The following is a 21,263-nucleotide window of genomic DNA, read 5'->3' as shown; positions in this document are numbered from 1 at the left end:
TGCTCAGCATCCCTACAACCACGTGGCACTGCTGTGATGTTGGTGATAGTGTGGAAAATACCCAAGACCTGGGGTCTGCTCCCCTCCTCCCAGTCTGAGGGAAGGAGCAGAGCAGCTCAGGGCTGGGAGTTCAGGAAGAACTGGTTTGCAAAAGCCAGATGTCTGCACCCGGTTTGGCTGCTCCTTCCCCCGGTTTATGGCAGCTGGGTATATGCAGAAGCAAGATCCCTCTGTCTGCAGTGCGTTCGCCTCTTGATGGCATCTGGGGTTGCCTTATCCCCATCAGCTTCAGCACAAAGGGCTCTTGGTGCTGCCCACAGATGCACTTCAGTCTCTGCTCTCTAGGGCTATGCTCACATCTGGCGTTATTGGCCCCCGGCTGCACTTCTGTCATTTATTTATTAAAGTTAATTTCATCAGGCTGCAGTGATTTATTCAGGTCTGGAGCCTCCTGTAACAGGGAGCCTTTATTTGCTGTGCCACTGCCTCTCTGCCATCTGCAACCTCTACACACGTTCCATAACAGCTGCTTTCCAAAAGGTCAGCAAACTGCTTTGTCAGACCAGTGTCTCATTTCTTGGTCTTACCAAACCATCAGGTGATATTAATCAGAAATATGCGGATGGAAGCTGATTATATAACAGGAACACCATTCTCTTTATTTGATTAAAGCAGTAATCCCATCTTGTTTTTCTCTAAAAGGGGGTGAAACAAGGCTGACGATACTGTGCCTCACATCCAACTGGAGCAGCATTTCAGCCTCCTTGCTGACCTGGATGCTGGTCTGGTGCTTGGATTAGTGGACAGCTGCTCCCTGGATCTCACTTATTTTACCTTGGTGCTAGCACACTGCCAGCTTCTCTTCTCTGCAGAACTGCAAGGGAACCCCAGTGGATTACAAGGTCCCTGCTGTCCTCCAGACTACCCCAAAAACAGGGGCTCCACCTCTGCTTCACCAGAGGCTTCAGCAGCAGCATGCTTGGTGTTCTGCAGTATTTACATGGAGAGGGACCTTGCTGAAAGCTGGAGGGGATCTGCAGTTATAGAATGTCTAGGGTGGGAACGAACCTTAAAGCCCACCCAGTTCCCAATCCCCTGCCGAGGGCTGGTTGTTCCCTGTAAACCAGGCTGCTCAGGGCCCCATCCAATGCAGCCTTGAGCACCTCCAGGGCTGGGGCACCCACATTTCGCACCCACATTTCTCTGGGCAGTCTGTGCTGGTGCCTCACCATCCTCTGGGTGAAGAATTTCTTCTTAACAACTAACCTAAATTTCCTCTCTTTCAGTTTAAAACTGTTCCCCTTTGTCCTTTCGCTATTCAACCACCTAAATATTCTCCCCTCCTGTTTATAAGCTTCCTTTAAGTACTAGGAACCTCACCACACCCCTCGGGGCTTTGTCCAGGTGAGGACAAAGCTCTCACCTCCCCTTTCATCCAGCTTATCCCCTCAGCTTTATGCTCAGACCAAACTCTGGAAAACAGCCCAGACCTGAGAAAAATCATAGTGTGCATTTCCAGCAGCTGGGTAAAGAGGTGGGTTGTGTGTATGAAAGGGGAAAATCAACGTTTTATGCTTGGAATGGGGAAAACAGAGCCATTTTGTTGGACTTGTTTCCACTTCTCACCTTTGCCACTGATGCCTGAGGCAGAAGGTGAGGCCTCACAGCAGCTTCCCCAACCCTGCATCACTCCTGGGCCCACCCAAACAGCGAGAGCACCCGGAGGAGCCCCTTTCATCAGAGCAATGCTGCCAAACATCATAACCGAAAATACTTTATTTGACACCAGCAGTAAAATAGGAACATTGGATTATACATCCATTGGCATATAAATGATAGAAATGCAAAAGCTAAACCATCTGCAGGAGACCTGCGAACAGTCTGGTACATAAGTAACATCCAGGGGAAAAGCTGCATGCCAGGACCCTTCCTCATCCCTGCAAGCAAACAGCAGCACCCAGGAAAATGAGCATTGGTGCTTCCCCTGCAGCTATTTCTTGTAGGTGCCCACCACTATGCACAGCACTGCTTTGAGTGTTGCTGCAGGAGGGAAAGAACCACCCCGCACAGGTGAAAAATGAGTTCTATGTAAACATGAGTTCTTGTGGAAAAGGCCCCCGAGGACAATTCTGGGGCCAGGCTGAACCAAAAGCCTTCACCAAAACAAGGAGCACAGCTTAATGCAGGGACAAGAGTTGGATACCACAGGTTGGCCCCAAATGGTGAAACAAACAAGAAGCAGCCCCAGCTTTGACACAAGCATTTGTGTTGGAAAAGAAACAAGGCGGCAGTTCCTGCTCCACCAGTATCTGTGTGCTGAAAACCATTTTCAGGTTTCCTGGTTTTCCAGTTCCCATTTGCCCAAAGGATATCAAGGCACATCTGTAGACAGCTTCGATTGCAACACCAGAAGGAAGAGCTCAGACCACCTGCACCGATATTCCGTGATTCCAGCATACAGCAAAACAACAACTCATTACACAAAGGTTTTCTAATCTCCAGATAATCAGAAGAAAAAACAAACAAGCAAAGCCCAAAAGAACACTCAGATGCAGAAGACGGGCACTTTGCATTGCCAGTGTGTGCAGACGGGTACCTCCACAGCCACAGGTTCCAGCTTTCCAGAGCACAGAGGCTCAGGGCTAAACCAAAGTGCTCCCTCAGAGACCCTGGATTGCTAGTAGGTGCTCAGTGGGGTTTGGTGCTGAGCTGGCCTGTGGAAGCAGGGCCCAGCCTGCAAGGCACATCAGAAAATGTAAAAACAAAACCACCACCCCTTGCCTATATCTCAGTTACTGGTGCAGTCTGTGGCTATACCAGGGTTCTGCAGATGGGTATCTGGTCTGGCTTCTGCAACACATCCTGCTTTTGCACACCCCCTTGTATCTGCGTGCACCAGAGCCTGACCTGCCAAAAGGTCATTCCTTCAGTGTGCTCTGCAAGCCTGCCCTCATGCCATGCCAGGTGTAGCCGGTGCAGCAGGTCTGGCCAGAAGCCGTATGCAAGTACTTGGGGTGAGCATGATTCCAAAGTGACACTGGAAATGCAGCTGGGTACCTCGCTGGGAGCATGGTCTGTGCATCCTTGGGGCCACTGCTGGCTAGGAAGAAATATCAAGACAATAGAGCAAGGCACTGTCCCCCTGGCCCTGCAGGATCCCACCCCTGTAGTGCAAGGATTCAGCAAAACCTTCAGCTCCTAAGTCCCCAAAAAGGGAAAGGAAAAAGAAAATAAACAAACAAACAAACAAACAAACAAAAAAAAAGCAAAAAAACAGGAAAATAGTTAAAAGGGAAAGAAAAAAGGCAGTGCTGAAGATGATCCCCAATACATGTGTCCCTGATTTCAACAGCCTCCAGCACAGGCCAAGGGAAGTGCAAATTGCTGTGATCAGAGCTGGCGGGCAGAACTCACCAGAAGGAATCAGGTTTTCTGCATTGGCAGAGAGAGCTTTACACCGCTTGAAACAGCTCCGAGGTGTTGGTGCCCAAGACTTTCCCTGGGCCGTGGATGGGAGCAGCGGTGCCCAGCAGAAGGCAGTGCCCTGCAGCACTGCTCTGTGCCTCCCCGGAGTGCTGCGTGGAATCCTGGCACAGCAAAACTCTCAGCAGGCTTCTGAGTAAACGCACCGTGGGTCCTGCCTGCACCTCAGCAGCCCATGGGCAAACACCAGAGCAAATTCACATATGTGGTGACACAGAGGAGCCTACCAGCCTGAAGATAAAGGAGGCCTTGAAGCGTATGCCATTGTGCTGCACCCTGCTTTAATCTGGCATTAAATATACCACTTACGATATACAAATTACTTTAAAAAGTTATCAAAAAGTTACAACAACAATGAAAGTAATAAGTGAATTCAAGTTTTACACATGACCTTGCTAGCAGAATGCTGTTCTTAAGAACCTTCAGACCATGTTTAAATAGCGTGGCAGCTTCCTACCACTGGTAAAAAGTGTCTGTAAATGTTAAGGCTATCGATTCCTTGTGCAATTTAAACCCATCCACTCTTTTGGGGGAAAAACAAACAAACAAGCAAACCAGAATGACCCACCAACCAAAGAGATCCCCCAGGTGTGTCCTGCTCTGCTTAGGCAAGAAAAAAAAAATCACACCCAGCAGGCACATTATGGGAAGCCAGCAGGTGCTGCGGGTCACAAGGAGCTCCCGCACATCTGTGCAGCTCCCAGCCCATGCACAGAGCTCTCTGAGGGCACATTCTGCCTCAGCTCACTCAGAAGTCTCTTTGGAGACCGAAAGAGATTGCGACATCCGCTGAATCCACACGTGGTTATTCGTTATGTGCTCTGCACATGGAGAAGACTGTTTGCTTTGGTCACTATTAAAAAAAAACAAAACAAAAACCCACGTAATTTTGTCTCTCTTAAAAAACAACCTAATGAAATGAGTAAACTTGTACAATTTTAGCAGCGTCTTACAGTCCTTCATAAAGTAAAACCAAGGAATGAATTAAAAGGAATGTTTTCATCCACCCAATTTAAAAAGCCGTAAGATGGGCAGTCACTGCTGATGCACCACAGCTGCAGTTGGTAAACTAACCTGGGACCAGCAATGACAGAACACGGGAAGCGCTGTGGCCGATCAGATTCATCATTTTCTGGCAAGAGGAAGTATTTACAACTGTTATGTACAGCCTCTGAACTTACAAAACAATGGAGAGCTGGAGGTGAAGTTATAAAAACAACCAACGGGAAAAGCAGTTGTCCAGCTCGTCTGGAGAGGCTTTGACATGCAGAGAGAGCTCCGTGTTGTTCATCACAACCCTTAAAAAACCCGATGACACAAAGAATCTGCCAGCCCAGCGTCCGGGGGACCTTCCCGAGGTCTCCGCCGTGCCGGCCGTGTCAGCTGCCGGGAGATCCAATCGCCACTGTGATCCTCGTGTACAGAGGGAACCTGTCAGTCCTTAGCACCTTGTAGGAGAGCGAGTTCAAGCCATCAGAGCTCATTGTCTCCCTGGTGTGAGCAATTCGGTCAAACCTGCGGAGGGGAAAAAGCAAACAAAAGCCTTTCAGCGACCCCCAGCTCCCGTTCTTGTTTGCCCTCGGGGCAGTCCCCGCTCCGGGGAGCAGCAGTGGGTTCTGTCAGCCCATGCACAAAGTCAGCGTGCTCTCATTGAGCTCTCCGTGCAGGAAAGCGAGGGCTGCACCCCCAGCCGTGCTGCTAACAACAGCTCGCAGCTCGTTCATGGTATGCCCGGGGCTTACAGAGGGGAGCTTTGCAAGGTGTGGGAATGGGGCTCGGGCAGCAGACACGCACCTCTCCGGGTTTGGCTCGTTCTTTCGATCACGCGAGTGGCGAATCATTCTGCACTTCCCGATGATGGCATCTGGCCGAGATATGCCCATGCCTTTGAACACCAGCCTGCCAAAAGCAAACATGTTAGGTGACAGGGGACAAAGAAGGGCTGTTCCAGCACCTCCCAGTAACTGCCACTACCCTCTTTTCATTGCTGCTGAGGGCTGATCTGTGTGTTTGCAGCTTGCTAACACACAAGTGCACTGATGGGAATGGGGACGCCCCTGCCAGCACCAGGAACCTGCTAACCCACCCCACCCCACCCCAGGTAGCTCTGCCAGTATCAGTGCTGACCTTGCTCCATGCCTTAGCCTGGAACTTGAACAGAGGGCATCCAGCTTTTAGCCATCTGGACAGCAGCCAGACAACCATGCATTTTTCAAGATGTGGAAGCTGAAGTGCTGCGCTGGTGGAAACTGAACCGAGTGGTGGTGATACCACATGGGAAGGGACAGCACATCTCATTGGTATGCTCTCCACAAGGCACGTGCACATTAGGGACCAATACTGGAAACGTACTTGACCTCTTTCCTTCTGTATCTCCCTGTGTTTTTTTGCATAGCACTTCCCACCCCTAGAAAGCCAAGTGCCCTAAAAGATGAGACTACCACCTTTCTTGGTTTATTACACAGAAGTGCTGAGGATCTACAGTTGTCCCTGAAGCCCTCCCTGAAGCTCAGGAGAGTTTGGAAAGCCCAAAGAAAAGACCATGCAGGGTGTATCTTGCAGTCAAAAGCTTCTCAAATCTGAGTTCCCATGATTATTTCTCAAAGCAATTGCCCCATCTTCCCTGGAACACAAAGGTAGCAACCCCACAGACATCCCTTGCCTTCACGTTCAAGCAGAGATGGGCCCAGCCTGGCCTGCACTAAGACATTCCACTTCATCTGCAATTCTGGACATCGCTCAGCCTTCCTCCAGATGGGAAGCAAGGGCTTGCAGCATTGTTTAGAGCTTCTCAGAACCTGACAGACAAAACCCTCCTGGGCACAAAGAGATGCACTAGCAGCCTGCCACCTGCACAGCCTGGGGATGGGCTCTGTGTGTGATGGTCTTCTCCCACTCCCACTGTGGGCCTCAAGCCCCCTCAAGGCAGGTCCTGATGGGTAGAGGTGCTCCAGCTGCAAGGTGGGTACTCTACCTGTTGTAGATGTCATCGTCTTCACCACCCCAGCCCCAGTAATTGTTTGGGAACCCATTGATCTTTGTGAATTGTTCTTTGCTCAAGGCAGACACACCTCCAAAATACTGATTGTAGGGTAACCTGGAATTAAGCAGAACACACCATTAGGGGCTGTAGTGATCTCTGACCCAGTCTATAGTCCAGCCAACAACGCATCAGTGGGACCCCCTGCGACCCTGATCTTGTCTGCTTCAGCAAGCAGAAGTCCCTGGAGCCTTTCTGCTCTAAGCTTCATGGGGCTGCAAGGAGAAACCACCCGGCTGCTGACAGTCCTGCAATGAGCAGGGCTTGTGTTTGGGCAGAGATAGGCAGTTCTGGCCATGTGGGGCCAAATCCAGCGCTCACTTAATAATTATTTTTTACACTCCCACGTGTAGATCTGGCATGGAAAAAAAGAAAGGAAAGAAAAGCCACAGCTGTGTTGGCAGTAGCCTGAGGAACACATGCCAGCAGGCACTCAGTTTGGTGCTGCCCCCCAGACACTAAGGCAGGCCCCTCTGTGGTCTGAAATGGAACAGACAAAAATACTTTATTTTGCTCTCAAAATAACACCTGGCAGCCTTTTCTAGCATCATGGATGGTCCTCACTGCTGTATGAGAATGCTTCATTTTCCAGGCTGGACAGAAACAAGAGCCATCTGACACTGAAACACAAGAAGGGACGTGGGCACCTGCAGGACACCAGTCTACCCCTTCCTCCCAGCCCCGTGTCTGGCTGCTCAGCCACTATGCGTGGCAGCAGATAACTTTGCTCCACTCCCTGCTCCAACCTACCACTTCCCACAGGGACACGTGTCCCACGGTAGAACTTTCCAGATATGTTTTCCCAGGTTTTCACTGGCGTGTGGGGATGTGCAATGCTGCACCTGGCCTACAATGCTCACGGCAGTGTTAGGAAGGAAACGCCCCTCCGAAAGGCATCTCACCGAAATCCGAATTTATCCATGGAGACAGAAAGGTGCCTTGGTTGGCTGTAGCACTTGTAGGTGTTCCTATCATCCATTGGGATCAGGTCTACATCACTAAACACAAAGCAGTCATATTCATACTCCTTCAGAGCCTCCACGAATCCTATGTTCAGCAGTTTAGCACGGTTAAATTCTTCATCTCCATCCTGGTTTAAAACAAATAAACACTGAATTAAGCAGTGGAAAACAGCAGTCTCCTACCTGTTGTGGGGTCACGGGCCTTTGGCATTGCTGGGAAGTGGCCCTGAGCTGGTCCCAGCTGTAGAGCAGCCACATGGTCAGAGAAGTGGGCCTGGCCTTCTGCACAGAGGCATTTTGCAGCACGTGCAGTGCCACACAGATGTGGCCAGCAGGTCTCTGGGGTGCTCTCAGGTCCAGCAGTGGGGCTGTACACATGTGCCCAGCAGTGGCCCAAGATGGTTTGTCACCCAGCACAGGCCCTGGCAGCAGCTCCAAGCCCTGTGCAGGGAGCAGCATGAGGCAATGCTGAAAGAGACTGGAGCTTTTTGCCAAAACCCAAATTGCCAGCCCCTCCCTGCTCTACCACATCCAGCCTCCCACTCTCCACAGCTTCAAGCAATGTCAAGCAAAGGACTGCCTGCCATGCCTGGCTTCAGCAGCATGTGCATGCACGCATGCAAGTGTGCAAATCACCTCCCTGCTCTGCTACAAGTCTGGTGTGGGACACAAATCAAGAACAGATAAAACTCAAGAGAGCAGCCTCAAGCCATCACGTTTACCTCCTCTCTTGAATGGCTCTGCTTGGTTAATAAATAATCTGTTTGGAAACTGATTAATCCAAACTGGTTAATGGCTTTGCAGCCTGAAAGCCAACAATTTAACCATGAAACAGCCACAACTATCTTTCAAATGAAGGATTTAACATGCAAGTGTCAAACCACAGCTTTCAAAAGCTTTCAGTGCCTGCCTGGGGCCTAAATGACTTCACAGAGAGGAGTGAGCTTTAGCGGAGGAGGATCTGAGCCAGTTCTCAGCACCCTCACCTGAAATAAAAGGGTTCATGCCTTAACCAGGGTGGTGGGAAACTGATCACCATCATGCATAAGCAAGATCTGTGAAAACTTGAGCACAGAAGGCAAAGGAAAGTTGAACAAAGGGGATGGGGAGAGGGAGCGGCTACAGCTGTGGGAACAGAGGGCTTTGGTCTGTGAGCAAAGGGGCTGCCGAGCCCACGCACACCCAGCCTTGCAGCTGGGGGCTCGTGATGCTGGCACAGCTGGGGTAGCCAGGAGAGCTGACCCACAGGGCAAGTTTTGGGCCATGCCAGAAGCTGAGCCCCAGAAGCAACACTCAGGGGCTCTTCTACACCAGGAGTTGTGCTTGTTCATTTTGTCCCCTCTGGCTGCTCTTCTCATCACACCACTTCAAGGCAAAGAGTGTTCCACCTTGGTTTTGTGATCAGCAGAGGCTCAGCCTTATTTAACTCATGCCATCAGATGGCCTCTAACTCACCCAGGGAATAACAAGGGATTCATAATTCTACTAGAAGCTGCATTTTCAAACCTCTTGAAATCTCCCAAGAGATTTTGCTTTTTGGAGAAAGCTGTTCCATAACCAAGACAATTCATAATCATCAGCAGTATGTGGGATTCAAATCTCTCCAAACTCTGAACGGCCTTTGCAGGTTTCTGACTCTGATCAACTCCCAGCTTTGTGACGAGAGACCTTTCTATGCAACTGTCCCATGCAGGTGGTGTAGGACCTTGCACCAGTGCTGACAGGAGAAGAGGTGAAGCAGAATGGAAGCAACCTCCATCCTTGGCCTCTCTTGGCAGCTCCATGTACTGTAGGTGCTCTTGCTCTCTGCAACATGGGAAGGAATTGGTTTGGACACTCTTTGGCCAAGAAGCACTACTCTAAAGAGCCATGCAACAGACAGAGGACTGCTGCTCCAACACTGCAGACAGGCTCCAAGCATAGCACTTATTTCCTGGGCTTTCAACAAGAAATGGTACAGTGCAAACATGTTTCTACTAACCATTTTTTTCCTGGACAAACTTCTCCCTGTGTTCTCTCATCTCAGACCTCAGCCCACATCAGAAGTCATCACTTGTGCCGAGCACCAGTGGCTTTACTCCCTGTGCCTCTGCCAGCACATACAAGCTTGTCCTCCGTCACTGATCCATGAGATCTGTGAGGCCAGCTGCCTCAGTCTCAAAGACCAGCACTGGCTGCTGCTCACACATGCAAAGGATCAGCCAGCAGCCAGGCTTAGTCACTTCCATTGCTCACCTTTGCTGGACCTGGTCTGCTCAGCCAAACTCGCCCAAGGACACTGCCTTGTCTCAGTCTCAGTCACATCAGCTGGGGTGTACAGAGCTGCCACTTTTACTAACAAACTTCCAAATCAGAAAGGTGCTATCTGAATGCTAGTTTTACCCCAGTTTCATCCTGCTTTGTGTTCTCAGATAGGTGACAGCTCTGCGATGCCTGCTGCAGTTACAAAGCAGTGCAGGTGACCTGGGGCTGCACCTCCGATGTAATTCTGAACTGATGAGTCTAAGGCAGGCAATGGCAAGGACATGTGTTTCTAGTTGGCTAAGAGAGAACCATCACCCCCAACAAGAGCCAAGTCAGGGATCTTCCAAGCCAACCTGATCCACACACACAATGTCCACATGCGTATCCACACGCAGTCTTCTTTCAGCAGGTGGAAACAGATTTCCAGGACAACAGGGAGATACCAACAAACCCTTGCTGCTTCTCTGTTGGGGTATTTTGAAGTGCTATTCACTGTGAGAAGCCATAGCAGCATGATCGACCTCTGCCCTGCAGGAAAGGCAGCCTCCTGCACCCCTCTGCTGGGCACAAGAAGAGAGCAGCTGCAGGAAAATCTGCTGCACCCACCAGCAGGAGTGGGCAGGAGCCAACACCTGGGTTGGTGCTCCACACCTGGGGAGCTCTGGTACACCTTGCAAAATGACATGGATGAGCACAATGGCCCCCACACACACAGACACACACAAACACGCTCTGAAAAACCACTATGAAGGATGCTGCAGGTAACGCTGGAGGCCAGTGCAAAATGGTTGGATAACTGGAGCTTTTAGGTAATTTGCTGACTCTCCTCGCTCACAAACTTCAGCTTGAGGCACAGGGCTGCCACTGGATGGGCATTTGCACAGGTTGAGCCACAGTGATAAATCTCATTATGAAACAAGAGCATGCAGATGCCTGGATATGTGCAGCTGCAGCACACACCAGGCAATTGCAACAGCACAGCTGCAGCAAGCTCACAGTCCCATGAATGCACATGTAAGCCCACAGGTGACTGCAGGAGCAAGTGGGACTATAGAACACTTCAAAATTCATCTCCTGTGATGAAGCTGAGTTTGTGCATAATCAGATGGATGCTGCCATGAGTGCACCCAGCCACCTATCTCCCATCTCAAACTTATCTAAAGGACCTTAAAGCCGCTGGCCCATGTGTCAGGTTTGGGTTTTGCTGCGGTTGCATAATACACATTTTCCACTGGCTCCTGTTACACACTGGGCATCTCAGAAACATTGCTCTGGCTTCAGCCAAACCCTCCTCTGACACATTCAGGCACACAGGACCAGTGTGGCAGAAACACAACGGGCTCGAGACAGAAACGCATTGCTCCGAAAGGAAGAAGTTTGACATTACCAGTGCAGCAGTAGCAGGGCTCAAGCGCTCCTCTTTCTTTTTATGAGATGCAGAGGACAGAAGAGCACGTAGGCAGCGCGTAAGAATCAGATCACACAGTAATTCTCCTTGCTTCAGTGATTGCTTTGCTACAGACAGGATTAACAAGTAAAGGTAATATTTCCCCACTAGAAGGAAAAATAAAACAAAAAAACAAACAAAAAAAAAAAAAAAAAAAAAGGAGGGCAGATGCAAAGGGAAGGACAGACAAGAAAAAGAGAAAAGCAATTGTCAAGACAGCAGAGAAATAAGACTATTTTCCTACCGTAATTCTGGCAGAATTAACTCATTTTCTGCAAATCTCTCCATTCCATGTTCCCGCTCACCCTTGAGAGACACATCCAGTGCTTTTACAGCTATTGACTCTGCCGCCTCTCCCAGACATGAATGACTTCTTAGAGGCATGCAGAAGGAGTGTGTTTACTTTGCAAATCTAGCAGCCTTGCTTGCTAACCTGCATCTGACCACAGAAGCGTCCAGAACTCACACATCCAGTGTGCTAGAAGTTGCTCTCACTCCAGCTTTGCCCAAGGGATGCATTTGAAAAGAACATTTGCTTAAGCCCACTCTGCAAAGATTTGCTTCAGAGAGCCCCGACAGCACCACAGGCACAGCACTAGATGAGCCAAAAGGCAGAGCAGTGCAAGCCCCATGGCACCAGGGCAGCGCCGTGGGATCCAGTTCTGAGCTCTCCAAGCCCCAGCTATGCCACCTTTAAGCATCTGGCTCCAGGCTGCCAGCATTTCCTCCCGGTGTTCCAGGGAAGCTGCTGGCAGGCTCTGGCTCACTGAGGCAGCCACTGCAGGGATTGCCATCCCAGCACAGCCTCACAGCTGAGCAGTACCATGCCCTGGGCAGACCTGCCACACCAGGGGGACTGGGATGGCCAATGCACCAACACAATGACTGATCCAAAAACTGCAGGAGGTTATTTATGAGGAAGCATGCTACTTCTCAGTACTGTGAAACAGGCTCAAATAGGGCAGAAGTACCTACTGGAGAGAGGAGCTGTGCTGAGAGCTGCCCATCCCATGGGCTCTGCAGACCAACAGAGCCACACTGCCCCTACTACAACACAGCCCGCACAACTACCTGCATGTAGCTTTCCAGCACCCAATATCTAACCACCACTGTGGTATAAACTGAGACTGAGGGGCTCTGGAGTGAAAGGTACCCATTTTTCTCTTTAAGAAAGGTCTATGGCTCCCAGATATCAAAAGGAAAAATAAAAAAGCAAAACATAACCCAGAACTCCATTGATCGTTTCCTTTTCTGCCCTGTTTTACCCCAAGACAACCACTTACCTGCTGCACTGCAGCACCTTTGCTTTGTCCATACTGACACTCTGCATGCTTTTACTAACGTGAATAAAAGCTGCTTAAGGAAGTGAGTGAAATGCTACCCCTTTGTGCCATTCCCAGGATTAGGTATTAATGCTGCCTGTTCACCTCAAAGATCTCTGCATGCAATTCCCGTAGCAGATGTGAGAAAGGAACACTTCAGCTGGGTTATACCACTAGGAATTCTTTTCCTACTGACCACCTACAACCTCTTCAGGGTAAGCCAAGCTGAATGGGAGCAGAACACCCCAATTTTTTCATCAAAACCATCAAAGAAAAATTGCTCATATTCTATTTGTTGTGCTTCAGCTTCGTTTTTACAGCATCTCTATCCCTACCCATCAGCCTATTGACACTCAGGATAGAGCAGCCACTCCTCTGTTCCAGGGGGCATTGCTATAAGTGGCAAAAGCCTCATGACTTCAGCATCTTACCTGGTTGATGACATATACTCCATAATCTAGCTGCTGCCTTTGAAGAATCGGGTGCATGTAATAGAGCCAGTACTTCAGATGCTCCTCTCGGTTTCGGAACGGGATGATGATTGCTACTTTCTGCAATGCTTTGCAGTCCTTTGGAGCAAAACGACCTCCTTCCCTGACATCAGGGTTTGTGTTCGCCACCTCCTCCAGGTTCACAGGCTGGGAGAACTCCACGCGCAGCGGTCCGACTGGAAGGAAGGCACAGCACAAAAGCAGTTAGCAGATCCTGACGGCCACGCACCATTTATTTCTCTGGGCACACATTCTTCACGTGCAAGTATTCATTACTACTTTTAAACACAGGTTTGGATCCAAAGGAAATCCCACTGATGCATGGAGGTGTGAAGCTGGGGCCCACAGTGTCCAAAGCAACCACACCTCAGCACTCAGGGCAAGCCAGCAAACGCTCAGTCCTGTGGTGCCAAACCCCAGCGGACCCACTGAAGCTTGGTGGTTCCCAAAAACCCTTCTGTCCGCACTGCAGCCACACAGCCATGCTCTCTCTAGCAGTATCCTGAGTGGGGAGGGAGGAGAAGAGGGGGGTGTGCTGCCCTCAAATCATGCAGTGCAAGAGCCAGGCACTTGGGACACAGCCCTGCTCTCCTGCAGACAGAGCAGATCACGCCGAGATTGGCCACGTGCACAGCCAACAAAACTGCCTTTTGTTGTTTTTTCCTTACACATACTTTCAGTGTTCTGCCAGTGTGGCCATTACTTATGCCTTGTTAAAAATAAAATTAAAAACGCACCCAAATTTGCATGCAGGTTGGCAGTTCCCACACTCAGTTTCAAGAGTGGCAGTTCTGAAACCACCAGATCAATCTGTGCCAAAGCCAGTGTGTACAACCCAGAACCACTGGCAGCACACAGACAGCAGCTCCTGGGATGCCTGAGCTCCCACAGCAGTGGAGAAACTCCAGGTCTAAGCAACACACAACTCCAGTAGCCCCACAACACACCGCTCTCCATGAAAAGGTAATTTATCAATGGTGACCCCAATGGTGACCCTGCAGTGGTGGAAGACTTGTGAGGAATCCGGGCAGGAGAGTCACAGGTTACAAGGTATCACATCTCACCATTCCTCCTGCAGAATAGCAAAGGCCCCACCAACAGCAGCATGCCCCCCAGCTAAGCACACAGCAGCTGTGCTCAGGGTGGGTGCAGCAGGGGGACAAAGGCTGCATGGCTTGGCTGAGTGGTACCAGATCTCCCTTCGGTTCACCTGGAGCAGGAGAGCCTTTCCTCATCTCATCCAACAGGCTGGAGAAAGGAAAGGATGGGCAACAAAACACAGTCGTGACGAGCGCTAGATGCAGAAGATAGAATTAACAGGCTTGGAGGCTGGAAAAGAGGCTGATGAGAAGTTATCAGTAGCACTCCACTCTTCATCTTAATGAAATCAGCTTTAAATACAGTACATGTTCCAGTCAACACTGCCCCAACAACCAAGGCAGCGAGTGCTCCCCAGGTACAGTTTTTGCTGTTTTAGCAGTGAGGTAGCTACTTCTAAAGTCAGAAAGACACAAAGCACAAAGCCAACACACTTTACTGGTGTCAGTAGGAACAGCAAAACATGGAAGTTGGGGTGAGTTAACTTCAAATGCAGAATGGCTGTAATAAACAAGCCTGGAACTTACAAAGCCAAACACTCACAATGAATAGCAGCAAAATTCCACCTGCACAAACTGATGTTGTCCACTCCTTTTCTGTTTGAACAAGCATGAAACCAAAGATGCACATACACTGCATGTCCAGCAGTGAGCAGAGCCCTGCTCCAGTCCCATTTCAAACCATTTTGGCTGCACTTTGGCCACCTGGGCAGTGAGCAGCTCTGAGGCCACTGTTGCCCAACAACTCTGACCCAGGGTAAGAACCATGCCAGGAAAACACGCAAAGTTTGCTGCGGCTGCTGACCCATTAGCTAATGTTACACCCCTGTGTGTGCTCACCATGTCAACTTTCCAACCTGGTTCTCATCCTTCAGTCTCTTCTGTTTCCCGTCCAGATGCCTGCCTGACAATGGAGTTACTGCACTGAGTCTCAGTCAAAGGCACACACGTGTGACAGAACAGTGTGGCCATGCAGCCCCAGCAGTGTGTATAGCCCAGGGTTTGCAGATGGGCATCTCTGGGGCTCACAGTCACACTGCTCCATCACAGCACCTTCGTGAGCCTGACTGTACATTTTTAGCTAAAGAACACCTAGAAGACATGAATAAGCAACTGCCAGAAGTTGGCAGAAGATGAAAAAGCAACACCTACCATCCAAACAGCTCAGTGATCGTTAAAGGAGGATTTAAGTGGTCATGGTTGGGCAAGAGAGGGAAATCAGAAAAAAAAACATGAGAAATGAGCTACACCATCATCCCGTCCCTCCCCCACTTCCCTCCACCCAGCAATGTCTCACTGAAACATTTCTGCTCAGCTTCAGACAAAAGGTGCACAGGAAAAGCCCTGCACAGGCACAGACACCAGAGGAGCCAACGTGGTTCATACAAACAGGAAACAGATTTTCAAATGAAGCAAAAGGTGAGGCTTGCAAAAAGCTGCAGGGAACAAAATGGTCAAGTGCACTTCAACAACACAACGTATACTCAGTGACCTCCATATTCCCCACTACTACACAGCCACGTTTGCCACATCAACCCAAATTGCAGCTGTACAGGCTGCCAGTACAACTTCTCAACAGTGCTCACCCTGCTTACCCTCAGGGCTGCCACAGGACCCTTGTACCAAAAGACCATGACCTGCTCAACTTCATGCCGTCATCAGTCTAACAGCTGCCCTAGCCTTCCTAGGCCACAAATGTGGGGGAAACAAGCACTAACACCCTGCAGAGCTACCCTGGTGCCTGCAGGAGGGAGTAACCCCAGACAGCTCAGGGTGCAGCAAGGTGGGCTTGGTTGTGGATGCCCTGTCCTTGGAGGTGTTCAAGTCCAGGTTGGACGGGGCCCTGGGCAACCTGATCTAGTAAATGTGTATGTTTGGTGGCCCTGCTAGGCAGGGGGGTTGGAACTACATGATCCTTGAGGTCCCTTCCAACCTGGGTCATTCTGTGATTCTGTGGGCACGGAAGGGCAGCAGCCCTGCAGTCTGGAGACAGTGCTGAATGGCTCCTCTGGAAAAGCCAGCATAGCTCACCCATGTGGTTCACGGCCGGCACAGATCTCAATGGAAACAAAAGTTCCTAGCAGGGAGGCTTGAAATGTGCTCCCCACAGTGGGTGGGAGAGAAGGATTCTGTTGCTCCAGCAGAAAGCAGCACGTGCTCTGCTGCTGCCGAGACACGAGCAAGCATGTGCTGCCAGGGCAGGCGAGTCTGTGCAGGAGGAAAGCTAGAAAAAGGAAGCAGCACTCACACAAAGAAACAAAAAAGCCTCTCTGCAAGGCCTGAACAGAAAAGGGAAGAGCTGCTGACTGCACCAACCCATTCCTTGCTGGGAAAAACAACACGAGGCGCACCCCAGAAAGCAGGGCCAAGCCACAGGCACGGGAGCAGAGGACACTGCAGACCCCAGACCCACAGCAGCCTCAGGGCAGGCGTTGGCTCTGTCCCACAGTACAGCAGAGCAGGCCACGGATGGGTGCAATCCTGCTCCTTCTGCCAAGGACAGCATCAAATCTGTCTGCAGATATCCTGAGGGGAAAAAACAAGAACAGCTTCCCAACCTGCAGGATTTGCTTCCTTCAGACAGCCTCTTCTCACTGAGCGTCCCATCACAGAAGTCAGCTTTGCTGGTGCAAAGCCTGAGCCTGGAACCTCAGCACATGCCCTCACCCATTCACCCCTACGGGGCCCAAGGAGGAAATGGACTGAAAAAGAGGAGGGATTGCCACACACACTGGCAGCAGCTGGTTTATAGGATCAACTCTTAAACAGTTATTCAGAGCAAAAGTTACAATCCCGTCCCCAAATGACACCAGGTCTCACATTGGTGTATACAGTGTCCTTACATAATAACAAAAAATATTGTCTTTTCCACCAGTAAATACTCAGGGGAGAGAAGCAAAGTCCTCAGTGATGGCCACAACCCAGCATAGGCTGCGGGCAGTGGCTGTGCACCCCCTCCCCCATGGGCTATGGGCAGTCTGCACGCGATCGGCCTCACTCGTGCTGGCACTCGCTGCGGGCTGCCACTGCAAAATTAAATTCCAGGCCCTTGAACTGCAAACTCTAAACAAACAAGCAGAGAGACTTCCCTGGCTGCCTCAATCAAGGAAAAAAAAAAAAGCCGAGCTGCCTCTGCCAGGAAAACCCCACCCTGACGCAAGACGCATGAGCACAGACAGACAGACTGAGACCTCCCTGACAGACAGGGCCAGCAGCAGATCCTGCCCCGTGCCCTCCAGCCTGGTGGAGCCCCGAGGAGGGAGGGAAGGAGGCTGGCAGGGCTAGGTGAAGTGAGAGGAGCAGATGGCTGCAGGGCCTGGTGCTGCACCGAGCACTGGAGAACAAGCACTGCTGGGAGGCAGCTGGAAGAGCTGTTGCAGCTCCAGTGGCCATGTCTCATTGCACTGAGATGGAGGTGGCAGCCTGAAGGGGCCATAAAGCCCCTCCAACCCTCAAAGCCAGGCCTCAGAGCTCCAGGTTGGGCCAGGAATTGAGAGCTCAGGCAAGCTTGCATCCAAACGTAGCTTGGGAAGCTGCAAGTCTCTGCCTTTTTCCAAGCATAACTTGGCCCAGATTCCAAGAAAACTTACTCTTGCCCCAGATCTGTGCTGGCAGGAAAACGAACACGTTACAAAACACGGGATGCACAAAATAGAAAGTCTCCTCATCTTGCCTGCACACCCCAATTGCTGGGCCACGTCCCCAAGGCAAGGGGAACCACCCTTCCCAGGAACACACTGTACCCTTCCAAAGCCTAAGGAACAATCCAAACGGTTCCTACAAGGTGACACAGGGCTGGAGATGTCCACTGCTCCATGGCAGCAGAGAGGCACAGTCCTGCTCCACATGGAGCTCCCCTGGCTGCCCCCAGTGCCCCAGCTGGTGGGAGACAGCAGTGCCAGACAGAGCCCAGCCAGTCCTGCCGCATGGCAACTGGCATTGCCAGCACCTGAGGATGTGGAATACCCACCCACAGGCCTCCACACTCAGCCCAAACCATGCTATGATGGGATCCTGCTGGCATTCTCTATCTGCATCATCCACAGACACAGGGCTGACGCACCTCTTGTAGCAGCAGACTGGCTTCTCCCAGGGCCAGCAGCTGTTCCCACACTCCTTCCCCCTGGCCCTGCTCCTCACATTGATGCCCTGCTGATGGTGGGAAGCACCCTTTTTTTGCCCAGGATTCTGACTGCTGGGAGAAACATCTGGAATTTTTGTCCCTCTGTTGTCAATATTGCATAAGTACTTCAGTGCAGTGCTGTCATGTCTTCCAAACTTACATCTGGGGTAGAAAACCATGCAGCAAGACGTTGCCCTGTGGCACGGCACACTTAGGGCTCTTGGACTGTCTTTGCTTACAGGGCTGCAAGTGACACCTCTTCACCTGCCACTCCTCTGCCAACCACACCTGGTATCTAATTTCAGTCAAAAAGGGCCTGGGTGACAGCTGTAAGCAAAAATAGCTCCATAAACAACACGTGCTCTGGGCCAGGCAGGATTTGAAAACGACATCCCTAAGACACCAAGAAACGTGCCCATGAGAGCTTGCTCTGCAGCCATCTGGCACCAAAAGATAAGCGCTGCTTTTGGATAAGTTCTTTGGCAGCAGTGTCACCTCGCAGAAGAAGTTGGCCCCTTCCTCGCTCCATCCTACACGACAACAGCACCATCACTGAAACAAAAGCCTTGAGGTAAAACAAGGAATCATTTAACTTTTTTGAAGGCATGAAAGCCCACACAGACTAGTCATACCGAACAGCACTTATTCTCTTTTTCAAATGATGTTATTCTGGATAAACAGAACACTCTCATAAAGAACACTCCATTTTGGGGAATGATCACCTCCAGAACAGAGGTGGACTTCATTTTGCCTTCCAGGCTTCTCAGAGGCAGCTCTCAGCCACAGCATAAATCCAAAACACTTTGAGAACTTCTAATCCAAATTTCACTTACAGCATTACTTTCCCAGCCCTGGTCTATGCTTTCAAGTTACAAATAATGGGAAGTGAACCATAAAAGCATATTAAATTCAGCAGGCTCTCTCAGAGATTCAGACTAAATTCAGGTCATGTGTTTGCCCAGTAGCCAGACAGCAGGGACCATTGGGTTCTCACCCTGAGCATCATCAGAGAGAAGCCCCCAGGCCGCTCAGGAAGGCCTAGCAGCTCAGTCACACTTAGCTTGCGTGATTCATCACATGCCTTCCAGTGAGAGGAGGGGGGGAGGAAGAGAAAGAAGAGGAAATCCAAGAAGGAAGTGCTGGAGGAATGGGGCCACAAAGCCACCTGCTCACATCAGAGCAGAGCCCTACAGCTTTGGGAAGGTAGGGATGCCAAGAAGATGAGAAATACCTGTGGACAGGACACCATTCCAGTGCCATGCTGATCACAGAGACATGAGCAGGTCATCAGGGCACAGAACTCTGACCGACATGAAGCACGGCAGGGCAGTTTTACAACTGTGGTCTGCTGCCAGAACATGAAAGAAGCAATCATAAATTCAATATTGCAGAGCAGCTGGGTTCCTCAATGACATGCTGGCTGCAGACCTGAGAGCCACATGGGTGTCATTCCTACACCTGAGCACATCCCCAGGAACTAGGGCTGCTGGAAACCATCGGATCCTGCACCTCGAGGACCCTCCAGCTCTGAACAACTGCGACCAATGCCCACAGCTGTAGCGGGCCACCTGTATGGTGCATGTGTTGCACTGAAAGGGACACAGAGATGGTGAATTACAGAATCACTCAGTCACTAAGGATAGAAAAGAAGGCCACTGACCCGTCAGCACCATGCCCACTAATTATATCCCTCAGAGCCACGTCTCCACATTTTTGGAACAGGTCTGGGGACTGTGACCCTGTGCGTTCAGCTGACCATCCAGGCACTGATTGGATAATGCTCTGAGCCCTGGGGACGGCTACTACCCCAGCTCCCAGACGTTCAGAGCGACCAGGAGGATCAGGGCAAGTGAGGATCCCTCAAAGCGAATCGCTTCCAAGGGGCTGAACACCCCTATGTGCGGCCTGACTGCACCGCCACACTCAGCACAAAGCGATTGAAGGGGAAAAGTGAAAGACACTAATCAAAAGCATAAGGAAAAAAAGCAAAAAGAAAACAACAAAACAAAAAACAAAAACACACACAACACAGTCCCTTTTAACGACCTCAAAACCGCCTTCCCGAAACAACCCCCAGTCATTTGCTATTCAGATACATCAGATGCAGCTGACCAGCGAGTGAAACTACGAATTTCAGCGTCGGTTTCGCTAACAGAAAACCACAGGGAACTTCTCGAAAGTCTCTGCCACCCGCTGCGATCCGCGGTAACAACGATGCCCATCAGCTCAGCGGGGCCGAGCGCTGCCCGCCCTCCATGTGCAGCAGCACAACGCAGCGGGACGCCACGTATCGGAACGCCGCACCGCGGGGCTCACCAAGCGGGGAGCCCCTCCAGAACCGAGCGCTGCTGGCGGCGGAGCCTGGGGCAAAGCGGGGGATGCGCAGCGCTACCCGCGGGGCTGTAGGGCGCAGGAAGCGGGGCCGCTTCCCGAGCTGCAGGGGCCGCGCCCCCGGGAGGCTCCGGTGCTGCGCTGTCACTGCGGGGCGGGGAGCGGGACTTACCGAGCAGCGGGGACGGGTCGGGGCACAGCCCCGGCTGCGCTGAGTCCGGCCGGGTGCGGGGCTGCGCCGAGACGGGCCGGAGCTGCTCGGAGGGCGGCAGCGAGAGGTTGGCGGGCGGCGGGCGGCGCGGCGGCGGCTCGGGGCTGCGCGGCGGAGTGAGGGAGCTGCCCGCCAGGTAGTAGAGCAGCGTGGCCGAGAGGTGCAGGGCGCAGAAGGCGACGAGGAGGCGGCAAGCCCGCTGCAGCGAGGTGCCAGGCAGCGCCGGCTCCTTCATGCCGCCGCGCTAACCGGGACCGCCGCGCGCCCCGCGCCGCCGCCGGGGACGGGATGGGGTCGGGGCGGGGGCGGTGATGGCTCCGCCCGATGGGGGCGGCACCGGGCACCGCGCCCCGCCCGCACCCTCCGCCCCCGCGCATCCGCGATCCCCGCGGGGGGGCGGTGCTGCCCGGTGGGATCCATCGCCCGCTCCGGGCTCCGCGTGTGTTCTGCCGGTAACAGCGGCGGGGCTGCGGGGAGCGGCACCGGGGGACGCTGGGTTGTATGTCAGGAAA

General features: G+C 51.6%; 1 protein-coding gene across 2 annotated transcripts; it reads right to left on the bottom strand.

The window, feature by feature from the left end:
• Positions 1 to 1,758: 1,758 nt before the first annotated feature.
• Positions 1,759 to 21,036, bottom strand: B4GALT1 (beta-1,4-galactosyltransferase 1). Of its 2 annotated transcripts, XR_014939082.1 has the most exons (7): positions 20,713 to 21,036; positions 12,930 to 13,165; positions 11,117 to 11,283; positions 7,426 to 7,613; positions 6,458 to 6,580; positions 5,278 to 5,382; positions 1,759 to 4,998 (listed from the first exon to the last, which is right to left on the bottom strand). XR_014939082.1 is itself a non-coding variant. In XM_015849999.3 (6 exons), exons 1-6 carry the CDS (start codon positions 20,984 to 20,986, stop codon positions 4,863 to 4,865), a joined length of 1,062 nt encoding a protein of 353 aa, XP_015705485.1. In that variant the 5' UTR covers positions 20,987 to 21,036; the 3' UTR covers positions 1,759 to 4,862. The 2 variants fall into 2 exon arrangements, 1 of the variants encoding a protein (XP_015705485.1); XM_015849999.3 differs by lacking the exon at positions 11,117 to 11,283.
• Positions 21,037 to 21,263: the final 227 nt, after the last annotated feature.

The sequence above is a fragment of the Coturnix japonica genome, chromosome Z, assembly GCF_054131305.1.
Source record: "Coturnix japonica strain WE chromosome Z, WE-NBRP24, whole genome shotgun sequence".
Classification (NCBI taxonomy): Eukaryota; Metazoa; Chordata; class Aves; order Galliformes; family Phasianidae; genus Coturnix; species Coturnix japonica.
Note: the sequence above shows the minus strand (reverse complement) of the source record. Positions and strands in the feature narration are given on the sequence as shown.